Here is a 20286-nt window from a genome sequence, read left to right on the forward strand (position 1 = left end):
CATGGCTGCATTATTATTTTCCAAATTTGATGCACAGTTCTTTGTATTTTACATTTATTTTAATTTACTTTACATTTTAGTTTCATTATGTCTTGTTATTATGTCATTTTATTTTGATTTCAATTTATAATTACAAAATTTGTCGGCCATGTGCCATTTTTTTACCTGTTATTATTTTTGTTGAACATTTTGCTATTATATATATCAATACTAGCACCAATCTTACCATAGCATGTAGACCTTGTGCATGCATCTTAGTTTTACCATTTTAACACATTAGATGTAGATTTCAATTTACCCACTACTAACTTACAACCAGTAACATATAATATTGCATCTTATATAACTCATGCACGATAATAATATTTTATATTTGAGTCAAGCACCCTTTATATTAATTGCAAGTTAACCAGTGCTTGTTGTAAAAGGTGTCATTGTAAACTTTGGGATTTAATGTTTTAAATAGAAATTTGAGTCATATATGTTGAGTTAGTTTGTTAACAAAAACTTTTGACCAGTCATGATTATATAAATTTGTTACTATTCAAAAATGATGCATAGAATACTCAAGAATCTATTGCATGTTTTGTAAATATACACTAGTCCATTTGGCTTCTTCGATACAGAAGTGTCTCATGTGTGATGCATGCACGATCAAAGAGTGCGCAGTCACCTCACGCTGTTTGATGCACTACAGATGCACCACCTTTGATCATGTGTGTAGCACACACGCCACTTCTGTCTCAAGGAATCCAAATGGACTATTGAAACCAATATGTACCATAAAGAGTTGAGATAGTTTTAAAAAGTAATGAAAGTGACACTTTGCATTGTAAGTTTATGGTAAGGTAAGAGGTTAATGAACACTATTTTGATAGTGTGATCTGTATCAGAGATGATGAAGAGGCTCAAATGCCATTTAGAACATTGGTCACAAGTTAGTTAATAAATAAGTAACTGTTGAACATGTTGAACCAGTTGCAAGTAGAGAAAGGGATTGAAGTCATTGATGTATATTTGGGCTCCAATGAGTACCAAACTGCTTTGATGAACTTTAGACTCTCCGTCTTATCCTCAAAGCAGTTTGAGGTCTTGTGTTACCACGGTACTTGTGAGAATGTAGGCATTTGATTTTGATTTGACCAGCATCCTTACCAGGAATGTACACTAAATTCAATCCACCTGACTGTTTCTTGATACCTTTGTCATATCACAGGTGGATGACTTCAGTTTATCTGATCCTATTGACTGCATCCTTGGTATATCATCTGAGATGTTGGTATTACTCAGAGAGCACACAAGACAGAATATCTTCACCATCCCTGTCAAATCTATCATTGGATGGACTCCACAACCACACAGGTAAGTCAACAATAACAAGGCTTAGTTGTTAACAGAGTATAGAAAATAAAGTCAAATTCTGTTGCATTGTACAGAAATTGTCTCAAAATTAAAATCATTCCAAAGTGCCTTTCTCCACTGTCTTTGCATCCCCAAGGAAGAATGAAAATCTGAAAACAGTTATTTTCATTGGACTTGTATATTTAATATTTTATTCAGATTTCAGGATTTATACCTCATTAACTCATTTTCTCAAATTTCCCACAAAAACAAATCATGGCACTAAGGTTGTGCTACAACATAGAATTACTTCATTGTTGGATACTGTTGGAAACTTACCAATTCAGCAACCAATAGTTTGCCTACAGTGTATGTTGCACTAATTTATTGTTTGTATTCCATGCTATTGACAGCTTGAAGGTATATTTCAATGAAGGCAACTGTGTACGGCTATGTATACCTGAAATAGACCTGGATGAGACACCAGAAATCATACAGAGACTTAGTGTAGTCACCAATGGAACTAGAGTAAGTGTTTGGCAGTATGATTATAAACATTAGAATGAAGTTGATCAGTATCATTAGAAAATTCAACACAGTGATAAATGATACTGGCAGCATGAGTGAAAAGGTATGTGTGTGCATGCTGTGAGTGAAAGTCCAAAATTGTAATATTTAGTAGATGATTGAGATAACCTGGTGTTATGAGTAGTCTGACCTTTTGAGAAATAGACTTACATTCTATATAAGTTGGAGAACCCCTGATATATTAATTGTATAACTCACTGACTTTGGTAAAAGATTTGTTTGCCTGCTGCCCTCTTTAATGTTGATGAAATTATTAGCTACCATGGGTATTATATGAGGGCAGTTGTATGCAGTGTAGACAGTCTTTACAGTTGTCAGTGTGTGTGTGTGTGTGCTCTGTAAAGGTTGATGTTTAATTGTACTTTTGTTCTTTCATGATTTCCAACAATTTTAAGGTTTACTTGCCCAAATGAACAAGTGTCTTATGGGAGATACAAGTTTTAAAATGCAACCTATAAGGTCATGAAAATGTAAAAAGTTGCCAAGCAAAATTAATTTAACCATGAAACCCTTATTGTTTACTTCAGACACAAGAGATCACATTACGTCGTAATGGTCTTGGTCAATTGGGCTTCCATGTACATTATCAAGGAGTTGTAGTAGAGGTGGATCCATATGGATTTGCCTGGCAAGCAGGCTTGAGGAAAGGTGCTAGACTAGTGGAGGTAAGTTTTGTTATGAAGACCAACAATAATAGATGTTCTATACTCCAAATAGTCAATGCTATAGTAAAGCTGCCAAATGTGATATCCACGCATAGGGACCAAGGCCCTAAAATGGAATGATAATCGATGTCTTCAGTGTTACAAAAGTTTACATATGAAGTGGTTAGCTTGTATTATATGTTATTGCTACAAAGTATCATATATATAATGCACACACTGTAATTCCATGCTTGCTGTGTGTATGGTGCAATAATCAGGAATTCCTTATGCTTCATGAGCAACCAGGTTGACAAAGGGGACATGCAGATGCAGACTGCATATGCCCACATTGATATTTCAACTTTGTCCGCTTTTGTGTGATGTCAAACCAACCAAGAGAATGAAATTGCTTTGACACCATGATATGTCTATTGAAATATACCTAATTACATTATTACTTTGTATTATGTAGATCTGTGAGATAGCAGTATGCACTCAGTCCCATGATGAGATGATTGATTTACTGAGGACATCTATGACTGTCAAAGTGGTAGTAGTACCTCCTGGTGAAGAGGGCAGTCCAAGAAGGTAAGAGAATTGGAAATATTTTTTGGATATTATTTTACTACACAACATCAGCATAGTGAGAAGCAAAATCACTTATTGTGGCGACAAACACTGCTATACTATTCAGCAAAATTCAGCAAGTGCACCACTAGGTCACGCGATGTTACGAAGCCTGACCAGCGAATGAGGTGCCGATGTGATGATGATGTGATTCAATTAGCCAATCAGAATCCCACTTCCGTATACGCCATAAACTGCGACATATTGGCAGATCGCTAAGTAGTGTGCTGAAAACTAGTATAAAATTACACACATTTGGATCATTGTGTACTCTTTGACACAATACCTTGAAGGGATTCAAGGGAAGATGCTTGTTGTTTGCAAAAAATATAGCTCTCTATGACTCATTAAGCATTAAGGTGTGACAGGTGCCTTGCACTTTGCTTTAATGTGGTGCTAAACAGGCAAACATAAGAAAGATAACATATTTTTTGTCATTGACTTACCTGTGTGTATTTGTATTTATTCCAGGGGTAGTACACCCATTGAATATGTTGATGCCAAAGAAGGGATGCTGCCTCCGTATGGTGGAAGAAATAGCTTTGCCAGATCATATAGTAGTGGTAAAGGAAGGCATCAGACGCTGCCAACAAGGGGAGGAGGTAAGATGTCAAGATTGGTCTAGCTGGAAGGCGGTTAGGATGGGGTAGGAGGGTTAAGTTTAAAGATCATATTGTAGTAGTGAAGGAAGGCATCAGACGCTGCCAATAAGAGGAGGAGGTAAGATGTCAAAATTTGTCTAGGTGGAAGGGGATTAGGGTGGGGTTGGAGGGATAAGTTCATAGGTCATATAGTAGTGGCAAAGGAAGGCATCAGATACTGACTTTAATCAGTGGTAACATATTAGGATTTCCCTTGGTGGGCAAGGATGATGTGGGAGGGATAATTCAAAAGGTCAAATAGTATCAATGAAAAAATTGGACACTGTCATCACAGGGAGGCAAGATGGCAGTTTGTCTTCGATGAGGTTTCTAGGATCTGGGGCACATAGCAGAATAGAATAATATCAATTTGTTTATAGTAGTTTTATGAAAAGGCTTGTCAAACTATTTTGATTAAATGTAAAAGTTAGTGAACAAAAGCTGATGTTAATATTCCATTGTTGATATTGTTTCAGGATCAGGCTACAGGGTAACAGCTGGAGGAACTCTCCCATCTCATGGTCGCATGCCAAGAGTATCTGAAGAAACACTCCCATCCCCTGGTAGCGTCAAGACTCGGATCCAATCACTAGAGACCAGAATCAGCCATCAGGAGGCAGAGGATCATGTACGCAAGACAGGCCAGCATAGATACCGTGCCACTTTGAACTACTGGAAGGATCTGAACAATGCCGAGCAGTTTGGTCCACCCGGCACCACATCAAGTCACAGCTCATCTATGTCAATGGACAACACTAATCAGAATAGAACATCAAGAGAAATTATTGATAGCTCTTTACAGAGACTAGCTAATGAAAGGCGGAGTGTGAGAGAGACTAGGCAAAATAGACCAATACATAATACCTCACAGAGACTGAGGGGCTCAATGGATGAGTTAGATAGGATTGGACATAGCAGTGTTAATAGGGTTACACCTGTTGAACCTCTGGGCAGGCATTCTAGAGAGGTTTCATCAGATCAAAGCAGTAGGCATTCTAGAGAGGATGCAGATAGTAGACATTCCAGGGAGAACTCATTGGATGTACAGCAGTCATCAGCACATTCAAGAGAGAACTCACTTGATGAAGAAATTCATGATGATAGGCTCAGAGGTAAGATGCATCAGGAAAAAAATTATATTCAGAGAATTTATAAATATTTGGATTCTCACTAATTTACCAAATCATCCTTGCCTTTAATTTTAACCCTGAACAGGTGGATCTGAAGACCAGCACTATCTATTGATAAGAGGTTAGGTCTCAAGACTCAGATAATCCAGCTTTTTGATCATGCTGGATCAAGCCATAAATCTTAAGAATTAAGATCTAAAGTGGATGGATGCATTTGAATAATTTGCTGTAATACCAATGACTGCAATATGATAAACAATGTGTGTATATAAATATTTCCATTTTGCTTGACAAAACCAAGTGATTTTTTACTCACTACAACATTTTATCGTTCACATCAGAGGACTTCATCAGGTATGACTAAATAATATTGGTCATCTGATCCACTTTCCCGAAAACTGGTTCCGGTACTGAAAAAGAGAAGTCCTCCAATGTAATGGACGAAATATTGTAGCGAGTAAAAATTCACTTGGGTTTTGTCAAACAAAATGGAAATATTCATTTGAATCAACAAACTTGTATACAAAAATACTAATGTGAATGTTCTCTTTCTATTTCAGCAGCTTATCCCGATGCCTCTCAGACCCAATGGGAGGGTCGCCATCACCCAGGTCTTGCCACATACCCTGAGAGCAGGGCTAGAAACCCAGCATTTGCTGGCTCTACTCAAGGCAGGGGATTCAGACAAGTCAATGGAACAAAGGTAAGTACATATCCTGATACACTCAGACTCAATGACAGGGTCCGTACACTGAGAGCAGGGCTAGAAACCTAGCATTTGCTGGCTCTACTCAAGGCAGGGGATTTAGACAAGTCAATGGAACAAAGGTAAGTACATATCCTGATACACTCAGACTCAATGACAGGGTCCGTACCCTGAGAGCAGGGCTAGAAACCCAGCATTTGCTGGCTCTACTCCAGGCAGGGGATTCAGACAAGTCAATGGAACAAAGGTAAGTACATATCCTGATACACTCAGACTCAATGACAGGGTCCGTACACTGAGAGCAGGGCTAGAAACCCAGCATTTGCTGGCTCTACTCCAGGCAGGGGATTTAGACAAGTCAATGGAACAAAGGTAAGTACATATCCTGATACACTCAGACTCAATGACAGGGTCCGTATCCTGAGAGCAGGGCTAGAAACCTAGCATTTGCTGGCTCTACTCAAGGCAGGGTATTTAGACAAGTCAATGGAACAAAGGTAAGTACATATCCTGATACACTCAGACTCAATGACAGGGTCCGTACCCTGAGAGCAGGGCTAGAAACCCAGCATTTGCTGGCTCTACTCCAGGCAGGGGATTCAGACAAGTCAATGGAACAAAGGTAAGTACATATCCTGATACACTCAGACTCAATGACAGGGTCCGTACCCTGAGAGCAGGGCTAGAAACCTAGCATTTGCTGGCTCTACTCAAGGCAGGGGATTTAGACAAGTCAATGGAACAAAGGTAAGTACATATCCTGATACACTCAGACTCAATGACAGGGTCCGTACACTGAGAGCAGGGCTAGAAACCCAGCATTTGCTGGCTCTACTCCAGGCAGGGGATTTAGACAAGTCAATGGAACAAAGGTAAGTACATGTCCTAATACCCTCAGACTCAATGACAGAGTCTATACCCTGGGAGCAGGGCTAGAAACCTAGCATTTGCTGGCTCTACTCCAGGCAGGGGATTTAGGAAAGTCAATGGAACGAAGGTAAGTACATATCCTGATACCCGCAAACCCAATGACAGTCTGTACCCTGGGAGCAGGGCTAGAAACCCAGCATTTGCTGGCTCTACTCCAGGCAAGGGACTTAGACAAGTCAATGGAACAAAGGTAAGTACATGTCCTAATACCCTCAGACTCAATGAGAGGGTCCGTACCTTGAGAGCCGGCAGATATGAACAGGCAGATATGAACAAAATATGCCATTTTAGATGCGCACATAATTGTATGTGTTTACTGCATCCTCCCTGTGTACACATCATCATTGTTGAGTGGCAGAAACACCAGGCATTCATCATGCCATGTTCATTAAATGGGTTTCCCAAGTGTCAATAATGATCATACATATTCCATTCTGTACAGATTTGTAGTTTTAAATGCTAATGGAAGTCTCAGTTATGACAATTTTTTCTCTTGAAACAAGAAATATGATATTATAAATACCAACATTGCATAATTTGTGTAAATGAACACTGACATCATTGCATACTTGTTGTGTATCTATTTCAGACACCAGTTAGACACACCAACAGCGCTGACACCAACTCCACCAGCACTTCCAACAGTGATGATAAATGGTATGACACCTCTGATGATCTGAATGGTTATCATGACAGCGGTGTATCCATCTCAAGAGAAAGTGCCAGCTATAGCAGCCAATCAATACCCTCCTCTTCCAGTCATCCCAACATCCAATCTGAGATCCCCGACCCACAGCAATATGCACAACCTGAACGTTACAGCCCAACTGAACATCTCTACCCAGATCGACGTCACTCCAGCCCTCATCCTCCTCCAGAGAAAGCCCCAAGACCTGTGCCTGTGACGGAGATTCGTCATGTTAACCAGAGCAGTTCAAATTTGAGTGATCTTTCATTGCATTCGTCAAGATCTGGTGGGTCCAGTCATCATGATAGTCTTCAGAGAAATGCTCGCAGATCCCCAGCTCGTAGTCCAATGCCAGAGGGAGAGATGGGTGCTAGGACAGCAAGTCCACATGGTCATATTAGCGGACATAGAAGAGGCACTGGTGCAGCATCTTCCAGTAGTAGTCTCAGTGAGACAGGGAGTCCTAAAATGGGCAGAAGGTAATGGAAATGCTAATTATTCTAGGAAGCTTTAACAGAAAATTGAAATTAAACATTGAAATTAAGATATCAACTAAACAAACTAAACCAATGGAGTGTGGCGCAAAGGAGCATCACAAATTAAAAATTTGAGATGTATTCATATGCAATTGTGTAAGTTTTAAATGTGCCCCTTTTAGTTTGCCTGATAACACAAATGAATAAGAAGGAACACATTCATTAATGCGAGCCAATCCTTCCATGAAGAGAACAAGGCAAACTTGCTATGCTCAATATGCATCTTCCATATTTTCCAATGTACAGTTGTGATGTCTTTGGTATAAAGACATGTGCATGAATTATTCAACATTGATAGGTTCCCCTTTCTCTTTGTCTTCATAGGAAAGCACCAGATGGACGTGCATCTTCCAATGAATCGCTGCGTAGTAAGAGGTCTGCTAGTCAACCCAGTAATTGGGTTCAGGAAGACTTAAGGAAGCTTATAGCTCCTGAATCCATTGTTTCTGAGACGAGATCTGGTAACGAGGCAGCCCCCAAGGTGAGATATCTAAAGGGATTAAGTATGGTAATTGGGTATTTTGGAAATGTCTGAACATTTGTTTATGAACCTGCTCAAAAGAGTGTGCGATATGGAGCATTGAATTTACATTCATTCAATTTGTTTATTTAAGAATTAAAAAATTTTCACCTACTTGTCCAAATAATTTTGCTATGTAATGATTAGCTCCTTCTATTGTATTTTGATTTTTTTTGTAGATATTGATACATGTTTTTATTCTTAATAAGATTCTTTTGTCTAGCCAACGGTTACAGTCATCATTTATGCTGCTAATTTGTGTAGCTTGAGTCCACACAAATATTACAAAGAGTATATCATTTATAAGACTAGAGACAGGATTGAATGAATGAGTGAGTGAGACAGTGAGTGTGCAAGCAGTGAATGAAGGATGGTGTTCCCAAGCAAGTGGGCAAGGAGCAAATAAACAAAAGAAGAAATTGGAACTGATATTCACAATAAACCTTATCATTTGTTTCTGCAAGGTAATGACGGTGATCAACTGTTGACATCATGTTATCCATTCAGGATGGTCCCTAAGGTATTCAGACATTGAAGGTGTATGTTCAGTGCATCCTGTTATAAAAGAATGTGTTACTATTATGAAACCCATTTGTCATTTTACAGTGTTTTATCCAGTTGTTTTACATGCACCCAATTGTTACACAATTAAGCAAATGCAACATGTGTATTGTTATTACTATTGTTATTTATTTGTTGTCATTTTACAATATGAATTGATTGGTTTGAATGCTTTTACTTTACCAGATCCACATTGCTCCCACATACAATCGTTATAACTATGACCATAGCGACCGCTACAGCTATGGTTATGGATACGATGATTATGAGTATGACTTTGAGTTTGACGCAATGGTATGTGTCCTCGTCACATGTGTGTTTACTACACTTCTTGTTTGATGTGATTTGCTACTGCTGTTGTTTTAATTAATCAAATAACCTGTTTGCATAGAAGGAATTATAGAATGGGAGCTGTATGGAGCATGTGCAAGAAGGGTTCTCTAAAAGCCAGTGTCTGTCGTATGAACTTCAGTTGGTGTGACGCGGAAGCATTAATGTAGATTTCAACCTAAAATAGCAACAAATATCATACTTTTGTTCTCAGACAACCAAGTGCAGCACTGTTTGAGATATTTATATCGGTAGAAATCGCACAGTCACAATCCCCATGTTTTCTATGTACATGTAGCTGTCTTCGCGCTTATTAATGAGGGGCCAGAGCCAATTGCCATTGCAACAAATTACACATAGGTTATGTAGTGACAGATGTGAAGAGCCAATCATTCCATCATGGAAGAAGTGGCCTTCATTATCAGTAGAGAAGGGACCTTGAAACTTGAAATCTCCCTTTACCTTTTATCACTGTCAGGCTGTTCCACAGTATGGGTAAGCAGCTGGGAGGCAGTTTAGTTAATGTCTTTGCATAGTATGATTTACATAAGGTGAATCGATACATGTGGATGACACTTGTGTTGTTGACTTCTACTTACAATGCAGTGATTCTATTCTAATTAACTTCATCCTTCTGATATCTCCCAACAACTCTTCACACCAAAGATATATACCAGCATTATTTCTCAGGCATGCAGGGGTGCAGTGGCACTTGACAAAGACATCAAATATATAGTATAATATAGACCTTGTATCTTGCATAGGTGTTATACTTGTATCAATTCTATTAACAGGTTTATATCTTCATGGTGAGCAATCATAACTAACATTAATGTACACATTTGTAAGGAGATAGAGAGCATGGATATTTATGTTACAAATAGTTTGTCATACATGGGTGGGAATGAGGTAGAGGTCAAGCAAGAATTTAAAGAAAGAACAAACAAAGAGTTTTTTATTAGATATAATACCATGCCTTTGTCAAGAATTAGAAGAGCATTAATGCCTTGAACTATTATATGACATGATCTGATCCAAGCAGGCAAAATATAGCAATTATCAACTTGAAATGCAGGTAAAATACAGAGCCAAAAACAGTCAAAGGCAAAAGCCTTATGAAAGCTTGTAACTTCACAACCATATACTAAGGAGTTATCAGTAATAGTATTTTTGGTAACTGGGCATGTTGATGATGCCTCCAATTATCCTGGTTGAATCAGATCATATCACATCTTACCATTGGATTCTGAATGAAGACTTCATATTTATGCAATTTACACAACTGCTCATTTGTGTTGTTGATATCAGCACCTGTATTCAATCTCTGAATGATATTAATGAGATGCAACTATTTATCATATCTCCTGCATGAATATTCCACATGGATTGAGTGTCAGCTCTCTGTACTTTGAGTTGAAATGTATGCATAAACACCAATATATTGAGTTGAAATGTATGCATAAACACCAATTTATTGAGTTGAAATGTATGCATAAACACCAATTTATTGAGTTGAAATGTATGTATATACACCAATATATTGAGTTGAAATGTATGCATATACACCAATATATTGAGTTGAAATGTATGTATATACACCAATATATTGAGTTGAAATGTATGCATATACACCAATATATTGAGTTGAAATGTATGCATATACACCAATATATTGAGTTGAAATGTATGCATATACACCAATATATTGAGTTGCATGTACTGTTTCTTGTCAAAGGAACAGTTTGTGAAAGTGTTTTTTTTTAATCAAACAAATGAAACAAATTAAGTAATTATTGACAGTGTCTGAACTAATAAATATTTTATATCACTTGCACAAGAGGATTGTGTCATTTGCAGTGAAACAATGAGAATGCTAGAAGACTGCACAATGAAAATGGTGTTGTAGCTTGATATCTACTATGAACCCTGCAGTCAATAGTCTAGATGTGTTTTTGTGCAAACTGGCAATGAAATATCAAGATTAGCAATTTTAGTCTGCATTTATTAATTAAAAGCTCTTGCATATATGACAGATAGGGTGTACGTGTCTGATGGCGAAACCAATCTAGTATGAATACTTGTCTTAAAAGCCTATCAAGCAACAAATGGCACTTTCCTCTGAAATATAATTTTTAATCCCAGTTATCATAACAAACTATTGTGAGTCTGTTAATATTTCTCCAAAATGAAGCAGTTTTACATTGTAAGATGATTAATAATATCAAACAATGTCTAATTTTCTTCAAATTTGTTGCTTGTTTCAGTCCAAGGCATCTTCCAGTTCCACACCACCCACACCGAGGCGTTCCAATCTCCATCGAACCGTGTCAGATGAAAGCATCTCAGCTGGCGGCGGCCCCTACAATCCACCACATTCCAGGAAAGATGCCCATTTGATGCAATCTCAAGATATGCTGTTTAATAGTGCGCCCCCTGCGGGTATGAGTGGCAGAGCAGGGTCGGAGAGATCCATCAATAGCAGAGGTATGCAATGTAAGCGATTTGCTGAGAGTGTTATCCCTAAACTTAATGTCCCTGGCTTGATTCACATTATGCATTCTCAGGATATGCTCTTTAGTAGCTAGTGCACCCTCTACAGGTATGAGTGGCAGAGCAGGGTTGGATATATCCATCAATAGCAGAGGTATGCAATGTAAGCAATTTGCTAAGAGTGTTATCCCTAAACTAAATGTCCCTGGCTTGATTCCTGGGAAGCAGGTTGTTTCTTAACTCTAAGATTTCACCTTCAAAGGTTTGGTCTTTTATTATTGGACAAAAATGGATCATGGCCATTGACTCAGAGCACTTTGTTTTGAAACTTTACTTCCTTAGGTACTATATAAACCTTAACAAATTCAACCACAACATTGTTTGTCAGTATCATGAGGTACATAATTTAGGCAAACGATTTGCCCACATATATGTGTCAGCCTCCTGTAGGAAATCCAAACGTATTTTCTATATGAATATCTGATTACATGGTAGACAATAATGGTACTTGATTTCAAAGAATTGAAATGCCCAAATGACAACTTCACAGATTTCTGATAAAAAATTGTGTGTAAAATGCTGAGTCACCACAGAATACGTTGACCCAAACCAGGTGACCCTTGAATTTGCATGGTGATTTGCAGTGAACCATAATGTAACCAGAAGTAAGTAGCTAACTCATCTACCTCCTTGCTTTCCTTCCCGTTTTTAACACTAGCTTCCAAAACGGCTCCTAAACTGGCGACTAACCCCAAGCCAGGCCGTAGTAGAAAAGCAAAGACTGTGAGAAAGAAACTCAGGTTTTTAGAAAGTATGTATTCAATGCATTGAATGTTGTGATTTGATTGATTGATTGATTGATTGATTGATTGATTGACTGAGCATCTTTGTAGAGTAGTTTTAGTGAAGTAGTAACATGATTTGATGCATAACACATTGCACTTTGTAGTATTTTGATTGACTGTGTATTATGTTGAATCTACTGCTCTGATTTTTGCACAATAGGCGTGTTTCTATTGGGACCGTTTACCGGTAAAAAGACGGTAAAGGGATTATTTCTGCTCAATAGAAACTGACCTTCCCGCTATTTACCGGTAAACAGGGGCGAGTTTTTACGGTAACGTTTTCCTTCTTGAGGAAGGAAAATAGCGGGACGCTTACCGTAAACGTCAATAGAAACTCACTCCGTTCCGATTGAATGCGCATACAGGGAAGAAAACGGAAGTTGAGTCGCGAAATTGACCTCTGCATCGTGAGCTAGCTTATACCATTCCGTTCGCAAAAAATTCTTAGGCCTAATCACATACAAATATTTGACTCACTTGCTATAAATAAAGTAAATGGAAGAAATATTCATAATGCATTATCCCTGCATTATACATATTATGCTAAATATTTAACATGAGTTATGATTTATGACCCTAGTAAAAGCCATGAAATAAAACAACAACAACAACAACATCAGCGGATGAATCCAGCTGTGCATGCGGAACAAAAATAGAAATCAACTCGGATCCGCGGCGGTGTGTGCTTCAGAAAATTAGAAAGATTTCATGAATTCAATATTATGTTGTCGATGTTAAATAACTATTCGCTAAAAAGAATTAACTGAAATTAAACTGTGAAAGATGAAATTCCAAGACCTATTTTTTTTGCGCGCAACAATACTGAGTACTCACGTCGATATCACTGAGGGGGATTTCCCAATGCCATGCGTAATTTGATGTACGAGAACGAATGAAAACGCTAATAAAAAAACATTATTCTTCAGTCTTCTTTTCTCATGTTCATGATGTTTGTTACCTCATTTTTAGCCAAACAATTAAGAAAATACTACAATATTAAAATCCACAATGCTTTGCGATTGACCCGGATTGACCCCAGTGCACGACCTTTCGCCGGCAAACTTTAAAGGTGTGTCAATTGACACTGTTCATCGAGTGTTTACCGGTAGACAACGTGCAATGGAAACTGACCGTTATCCGCCTTTCGCCGCTATTTGACGGCGAACAGTTTTACCGGTAAAATGCAGGGGACTCAATAGAAACACGCTAATTGACCATATATTTGTTCTGTGTTCTTAGTGTAGTTGAGTAAATGGAAGTTGATTGGTGCACACTAAGTTTTGCTTTGAATCATTGTGCTTCCATTCTTTGTTATATAAATTGATTCAGTATTCCCAGTTTAAGGGCTTAGAGACTTTTAATAGTGCTCAAATGAGTTTCTTGACTTGCAAAGAGCACAATGATGTAACACAATAAGTCAACTATATGCTGAGACAATTGCCCAGTGCAACTTCTGCTGGGCCATATTGATGAATTCCCTCTGAATATGAACCCAGGGTAAAGAAGCAAACAAACTACCTACCTATAGAGCAAATTTCTGGTCATATTATGTGGATTCTGTCTAAAAATTTTAACATTTGATGAAATGTTTGCAATGTCATTAAAGCTTGTTTTACCCAAGGTTACAAGTGAACTTGTCATTTCCAACCAGGAATCATAGTGTGTTCACTAATAAAATGTATCAACTTTGCTAGTGGGTTGAGAATGATATTACCCATGACAGTCTAAGCATTCAAGTATTATGTGTTAGTGTTCCATAGAGTTTAGACAAGAGAGTCATGACTCAAATTTGTTTTTTAAATACCCCATGGTAAGATTGTCACATTGGGGACTAAAATAGTTTACATGTGCTATTTATCTGCAAAGGCCCCAAATCAAACAATAATTGGGGTCTTTAAGTTTGAGAGGTATCAAGGCATCTAGTATCCATTGCATGTTATTACCATAACATATTGCACACAGAATGTTTTCAATGCAAACAGCATATGCTTTAAATTGGAAGTTTGCAGAACATATGGCAAAAAAATATGGTATTTGTGTGTGTGGTCTGCACAATAGGCTGTTCCAGTTGAAGACATGACCTTAGTCTTTCACACAGGGAGTGTGAATTTCAAATGGGGTGTACCTGAATGGGTGACTCAGACTGACTCCATTTGAAATCTACACCCCCTGTGTGGTAGATTTAGGTTGTGTCTTCCATAAGGTGCATGGATATCAACAGGAATAATCCAATTGCAAATCATATAAATCTAATATCAGAAAAGTTGTGTATTTTGACAGAATTTATGACAAGTTGCAATGAACCATTTAACAAACCAGCCCCTCTTTGTATTGTCATTATTTCCCTTTGATGGTAAATGGGGAGTACCCTGAATGTCAAGGTCATCTGACTAAACCTATTAATTTATGGGGACCATCAATCAAACTAGACCAGTCACACAGCTGGTTTTTGCAAAATGTTTCCACATCCCACAGAAAATAAATAATCTTTGCATCATTTGTGAAACAACATTAGTATGAAGTTATGAAGTGTGTTGAGGTTTGGCTTTGTGGATTTGACATTGTGCACTATAAATTACCACAGATGAATAAAAACAAAAGAATTTAAATGCAAGGCACTGTGTAACAAGATATGTACTTATTTAATGTAGAAGGTTAAACCACCATTTTGCTGTAGTAGGAGCCAATCTTTAAATTGATATTTGAGAATAAAAAGCAAAATGAATCTGATCACATTCAGTTTGTTTCACACATTAATGTGTAGGAGTGTATCAGTGTATGCTTGAGTTTGTGCACACTTGTGCATGTGAATCTAAAGATGAATGTTAAAAGAAAGTACATGATTGCTTTCTGTAGATTTTAGCATGTGAGCACATGTTTGCAGTAAGTGTTTCTGTCACTTTCCCCCTTGATTTGCAGTTGTTTTCCCATTATTTGTTCCAGACCACCATTTTAAACATTTTCATTTGTCCAGTTTCTATATGAAAGTTATTGGTATGTTTTATTACAATTATCTTGTTGATTTTTTTTTCTTGATTCAAATTTATGTGTGATGATTTTATCCACTCAGGCCAAAGGTAGGAAATGGTACATTTAGACATGACCTAAATCTTCCACACAGGGGGTGAAGATTTCAAAGGGAGTCATCCATTCAGGAAACCCCATTTCAAATTCACACTCCCTTTGTGGTAGATTAAAGTCATGTCTTCCATATGGATTTCAACTGGAATATCACATTGAGATAAAGACATAAGTAAGAAAGAGTGAACAATATGTAATAAGAATATATATTGAGTTAATTACGCAACTGAGTATGTTATACTCACAAAGATATTTTGGAGATTCGATTTCTGTGCAAATCATTAGTGATAAAATTTGCAGCTTTGGTCAAGTGGATTAAATCATCTTGGAATGAAACAAGCTTGATATGTCTGCATTTTGATAAGAGTATGAATGAAAAGTGAACTGTTTTTATATTGATTGTAATACTAATCACAAGCCGGTAATAGATGACTGATACTGATTTGATGTTATTCAGTCATTAGTAATGAAAGGGAATTTTACCAGATGACTGGTACTCAAATTTCATGCACAATCTAGTTGCTGATTGGTCAACTTTACCAATCACCAATTTTAAACCAATCACCTTGAGCCAACATGATCTATCTCATCTGATGGCAGAGTTCAATAACCTCCATTCAACAAGCATAGCTCAAAAGTTGACCATTCAAAAGTTGATTATTCTATGCACATTCTATGTGCACAAAATGAAACAGTCAACTTGATTTGTCAATCTATATCAGCCGACTCATTTTCAATGGCTGGATGATAGAATCATGACATGTAGTCTCCAATCATTGAGTTCCTTGCACCTGTACTAATCATAAAGCATAATTATATAACTTATACCCCATTGTTGCATATTGCAAGAAAGTGCATGACCCAGTCTGTCAGTATAATGTTTCACATAGTATTCAAAATTAGATTATCTTTTGGAAAACAAAGTAATTGGGCTACAATGATTTTCAACTGATTCTCAAAGGAAATGTGGTTGATCATGTGAGAGCTTTTGCTATGTAACACTTTGATTTGATGAATAAGGCTATCAATCCAATGACTATATACTGGTTTACACATGTGCATGTAGATACTTCTGTCTACACAATGTGAAAACCAATTAGACATGCTGCATCTTTTGAGGGAAAAGCAAAACTACAAAGGAAAAACAACGTTTATGAAACTTGCAGTGATTAAAACCTGTAACACAAATATTTTGTTCTAAATTCCTTCCACCTTACTTATATAGATGATCAGGAAAGGCTGAATCTGAACAACAATCGTGGTTCTAACCCAGAGATGTTTCCTCTACCGGATAACACCACCAGTCTGGACTGGAAGAACCTATTGGAGACGGCTAAGGCATTTGAAGGTATGTCCCCATCAGTACATCAACAGCGGTAGTATAAAGTGGGGGCGTTGATAACGAAGCATGTCTGGAAATAGGCATTATTCCATTTCACAGTGTATTGTGCATAATGGGAAAATGTAAATTGTGCATGATTGTAAAAATACAGTCAAACATGCCTGATAGCAATTATTATTTTCATAAACACAACTCCAACTCAATTAATTACCACATTTTCTGGAATACCCACAGAATTAGAGAAGGAGAACTGGGACTCCCTATACCGCCACGTACAATTGCGCCGTCAAGCTATGGGGAGAAAATTGGGGGTATTCAGATCCTTGCCGACGGTGCGCGGAGACGAACAAAAACAATTCTGCGTCTCATCTGAAGCGTCTAGGTACTCGCGTGCAGGTTGCATCAAGTGCGTCTCTAATATGCGCCCTTCATCGCGCTTGCATGACAACGAATGCCTCAAGTGCATTCCGAGGGAAACTGAATACCCCCAATTTTTGCTCCATGCCTGTATCAAGATGGCGGTTGAGTCCAGATTTTCTGCCTTTAATTCTGTGGGAATACCACAAATCTCTACATCAAAATTTCAAACTGATAAACTCAATTATGTTCTGTACATTTTGGTATCTCATTTAAGTCAATAACCCCAAAACTGTGACATTGTTGACCCTGAGAATGAAAGATATAGATATTGCAAAGTTGCAATCCAAAGCTACTCAATCTAATTGAGCAATGCAACATTACATTACTTGCATGACAGGTTATGGATGACAAGGCAACTCTAGCAGGAAAACCAATAACAGGGTATTACAACTTTGAGATCTGCATCTCTATTTAACTGAAAGGGTCACCATGACGGCAATAATTTAACAAAAGAATGGGACTTAATTTTAGTATTTCATTTTGAAAATCTGTCTGTCATCATAACTACAAGGGGATAGTTGTGATGTGTTGACATTCCGTGATAAACCATTAGTTTCCAGGGTCAATGTGGTAGGCTTCCTTTACATAGGGTGTATCATCAGAGTATCACCATATATGTGGCCTGCTCTCACAAAATCAGCCTAAAATTGACCAAATAACTTTCTGAGATATTCCAGATTTGAAATCCATATTTAATACCATTTGCAATCATACCAAACATGTTAGGATGGCTCCTTGCTTTGGTTGTCAAAAATCAATATTTCCCCCGGAATGTCTTGTTTTCTATTTAATTTTGTCATGTTTTATGTACTCTATCTTCTATAGTGTGCTTGCAACTTCATGATGATTTTTTGGGAGATCATGATATACAGTGCATGAACTTTAAAATTGAATAGCACTAGAATACAATGCTGGCTGTGATAAACTTACTGCACTTGTTGCATAGTACTAATTTGTATTGAATATCATAGTTTTGGAGTGATTTCAATATTTAGCCATTGATGGAGTTGATAGCGTCATGTGTATGACTAAACACATATAGACACTTTTGCCTGCATAATGAAACAGTTGCATATTGAAGTTTAACACAACAGCAATTCATTTCTGAAAAGGAAACAGGAAATGTGATAAAGGATTAAGTGTGATCCAAGTAGGTGGGGCAAGTTGTTGCAGATAAACTTATCTCAAGTCTCTCAGGTCTCAAGACTTGGTCATTTCTGGTGCATGTATAGTTCTTACACATGCATCAATTTCACATTAACCCTAACACTTAGTTTAAAGAAGAAACAAAAAAGGAAAGAAATCACTGGGCAGCCTCCAGATTCGAGACATAGACCACTCGCGTGTCAAGCACACGATCACCAACCGGTAGCCACAGGGGTTTCGCTGCCCCGGCCAGCGATTCCGTCAGCATATATCACTTAGGATGATTGCGTCATGACATCACGTGAGATGCATGCATGCGCAGTGGTTATCCTTGTGGTATTTTGTGGTCTCTAGGCATGTTCAGGTTCTTCCCCTGGATCGCCACCAGGGAGTTGCCCATGGACCACACCAGAGGCCCTAAACGAACCCGTGAACCCTACCTGTTAGTAAATCCCCTCCACTCTCTTGGATACAGTGGTATGTAGGAATTCTTTACATTTTAAAGTGGGACTTTTAAGTAAGGAATTTTAGTTGAGGACACTTGCTTGAAGGCAATGCTAAGTCAGTGCTTGGTAGGTTATACCAATATTGTTAATAACGTTAAAGTTAATATAAATGTCTCCGTAACTGATCTATTCATGACTAAGTATGTAAACTTGTGAAAAAATTGTGAGAAAACTACTTGGTCGTATTCAGAAAATTAGCAACTGAATGAAAATATTGTCTAGGTCATGGTCTCTATGATATATCATATTATTATCTTCTGTTATTGATGGCAAATGGCTGGAAATTGATTTTAGTAACAATAAAATTTGCATTCTGTACATACACACTTCACAAGTCCCAGATTCCTTCTCAAAGCCTGTGACAAATAGTAGTTTCTACTGCTGACTTTTATTTGGCAGATCTAGTTTTCCGTTTTATAAATCGACATCTAAATCCACTTTACTTCAGGGAATGGAACCAATGGCAAAATGTCAGTGTTGCCATGTGGTATTTTACTGGCAAAATTGGGCTGCTTACAAATGATGCATGGTTTGCATGTTGCTTGCATTAAAGAGAGTTAGAGATCCACATTATTTGCACTTATCCGCACCAATAGACTTCTGTCCAGTAACATGATGGATTATACACCTTCCCATCATGGTGGATGGACTTGAATGAAAGTTTATTTGAAATACATTTGAAAAGTTGCTAGTTGTTTTGTGAATTTAATGATTCAGTTAAAAGTGTTTGTGTCTTCGCAGTTAATCAAAAGCAATAGAAAAATTAAATAGAAAGTGAAATACAAACTGTTGCACAGAACCAAACAAGAACTGGAAAGGCTGAATATGCATTGTATAACTTCCATGACCTCTCAATCATGAGAGGAATGTCTTACTATGCTCTTGGCTTTGGCATGGTGTTCGCCACACCTTGGCCTGGCTAAAAATGTGCCAACATTGGGATGAATACTGGCAAAGGGATGTCCCTGGTGAGGAATTATATGGATAGAGTCATATATATCTATTCACTAGGGACGCAGTTCATGTTATATTGAGTGCATTATGTATAGAGGGGATAGCTTGTGTAGGATGTAGATATTGCAATGGGAAATGTTGATATTTTGTACGCTTCAATGAGAGCAGACGCAATCAGATTTCAAGCAATTAACGGGGAAGGAATACATTAGGCTATTAAAAGGAAATGTAATAGGGGTCGTCTTGTTGCTGCTGTAGAC

The 20286-nt window shown here is 37.7% G+C and overlaps 1 protein-coding gene across 3 annotated transcripts in view; it reads left to right on the top strand.

Annotated features, from left to right (window-relative positions):
- Positions 1–20286, top strand: part of LOC140152459 (uncharacterized) — a 92958-nt gene that overhangs the window by 39693 nt on the left and 32979 nt on the right. The window contains exons 11-24 of one of the 3 annotated variants that reach the window (XM_072174776.1): positions 1217–1362; positions 1755–1869; positions 2457–2594; positions 3046–3161; positions 3672–3802; positions 4318–4953; positions 5532–5674; positions 7197–7774; positions 8156–8312; positions 9099–9206; positions 11507–11735; positions 12451–12543; positions 15521–15571; positions 16884–17006. In XM_072174776.1, coding sequence (XP_072030877.1) covers positions 1217–1362; positions 1755–1869; positions 2457–2594; positions 3046–3161; positions 3672–3802; positions 4318–4953; positions 5532–5674; positions 7197–7774; positions 8156–8312; positions 9099–9206; positions 11507–11735; positions 12451–12543; positions 15521–15571; positions 16884–17006 — 2764 coding nt within the window. The remainder of the gene's footprint in view (positions 1–1216; positions 1363–1754; positions 1870–2456; positions 2595–3045; positions 3162–3671; positions 3803–4317; positions 4954–5531; positions 5675–7196; positions 7775–8155; positions 8313–9098; positions 9207–11506; positions 11736–12450; positions 12544–15520; positions 15572–16883; positions 17007–20286) is intronic. The other 2 variants (XM_072174777.1, XM_072174778.1) reach the window with 2 other exon arrangements.

This window comes from Amphiura filiformis, chromosome 5 (assembly GCF_039555335.1).
Source record: "Amphiura filiformis chromosome 5, Afil_fr2py, whole genome shotgun sequence".
Taxonomy (NCBI): domain Eukaryota; kingdom Metazoa; phylum Echinodermata; class Ophiuroidea; order Amphilepidida; family Amphiuridae; genus Amphiura; species Amphiura filiformis.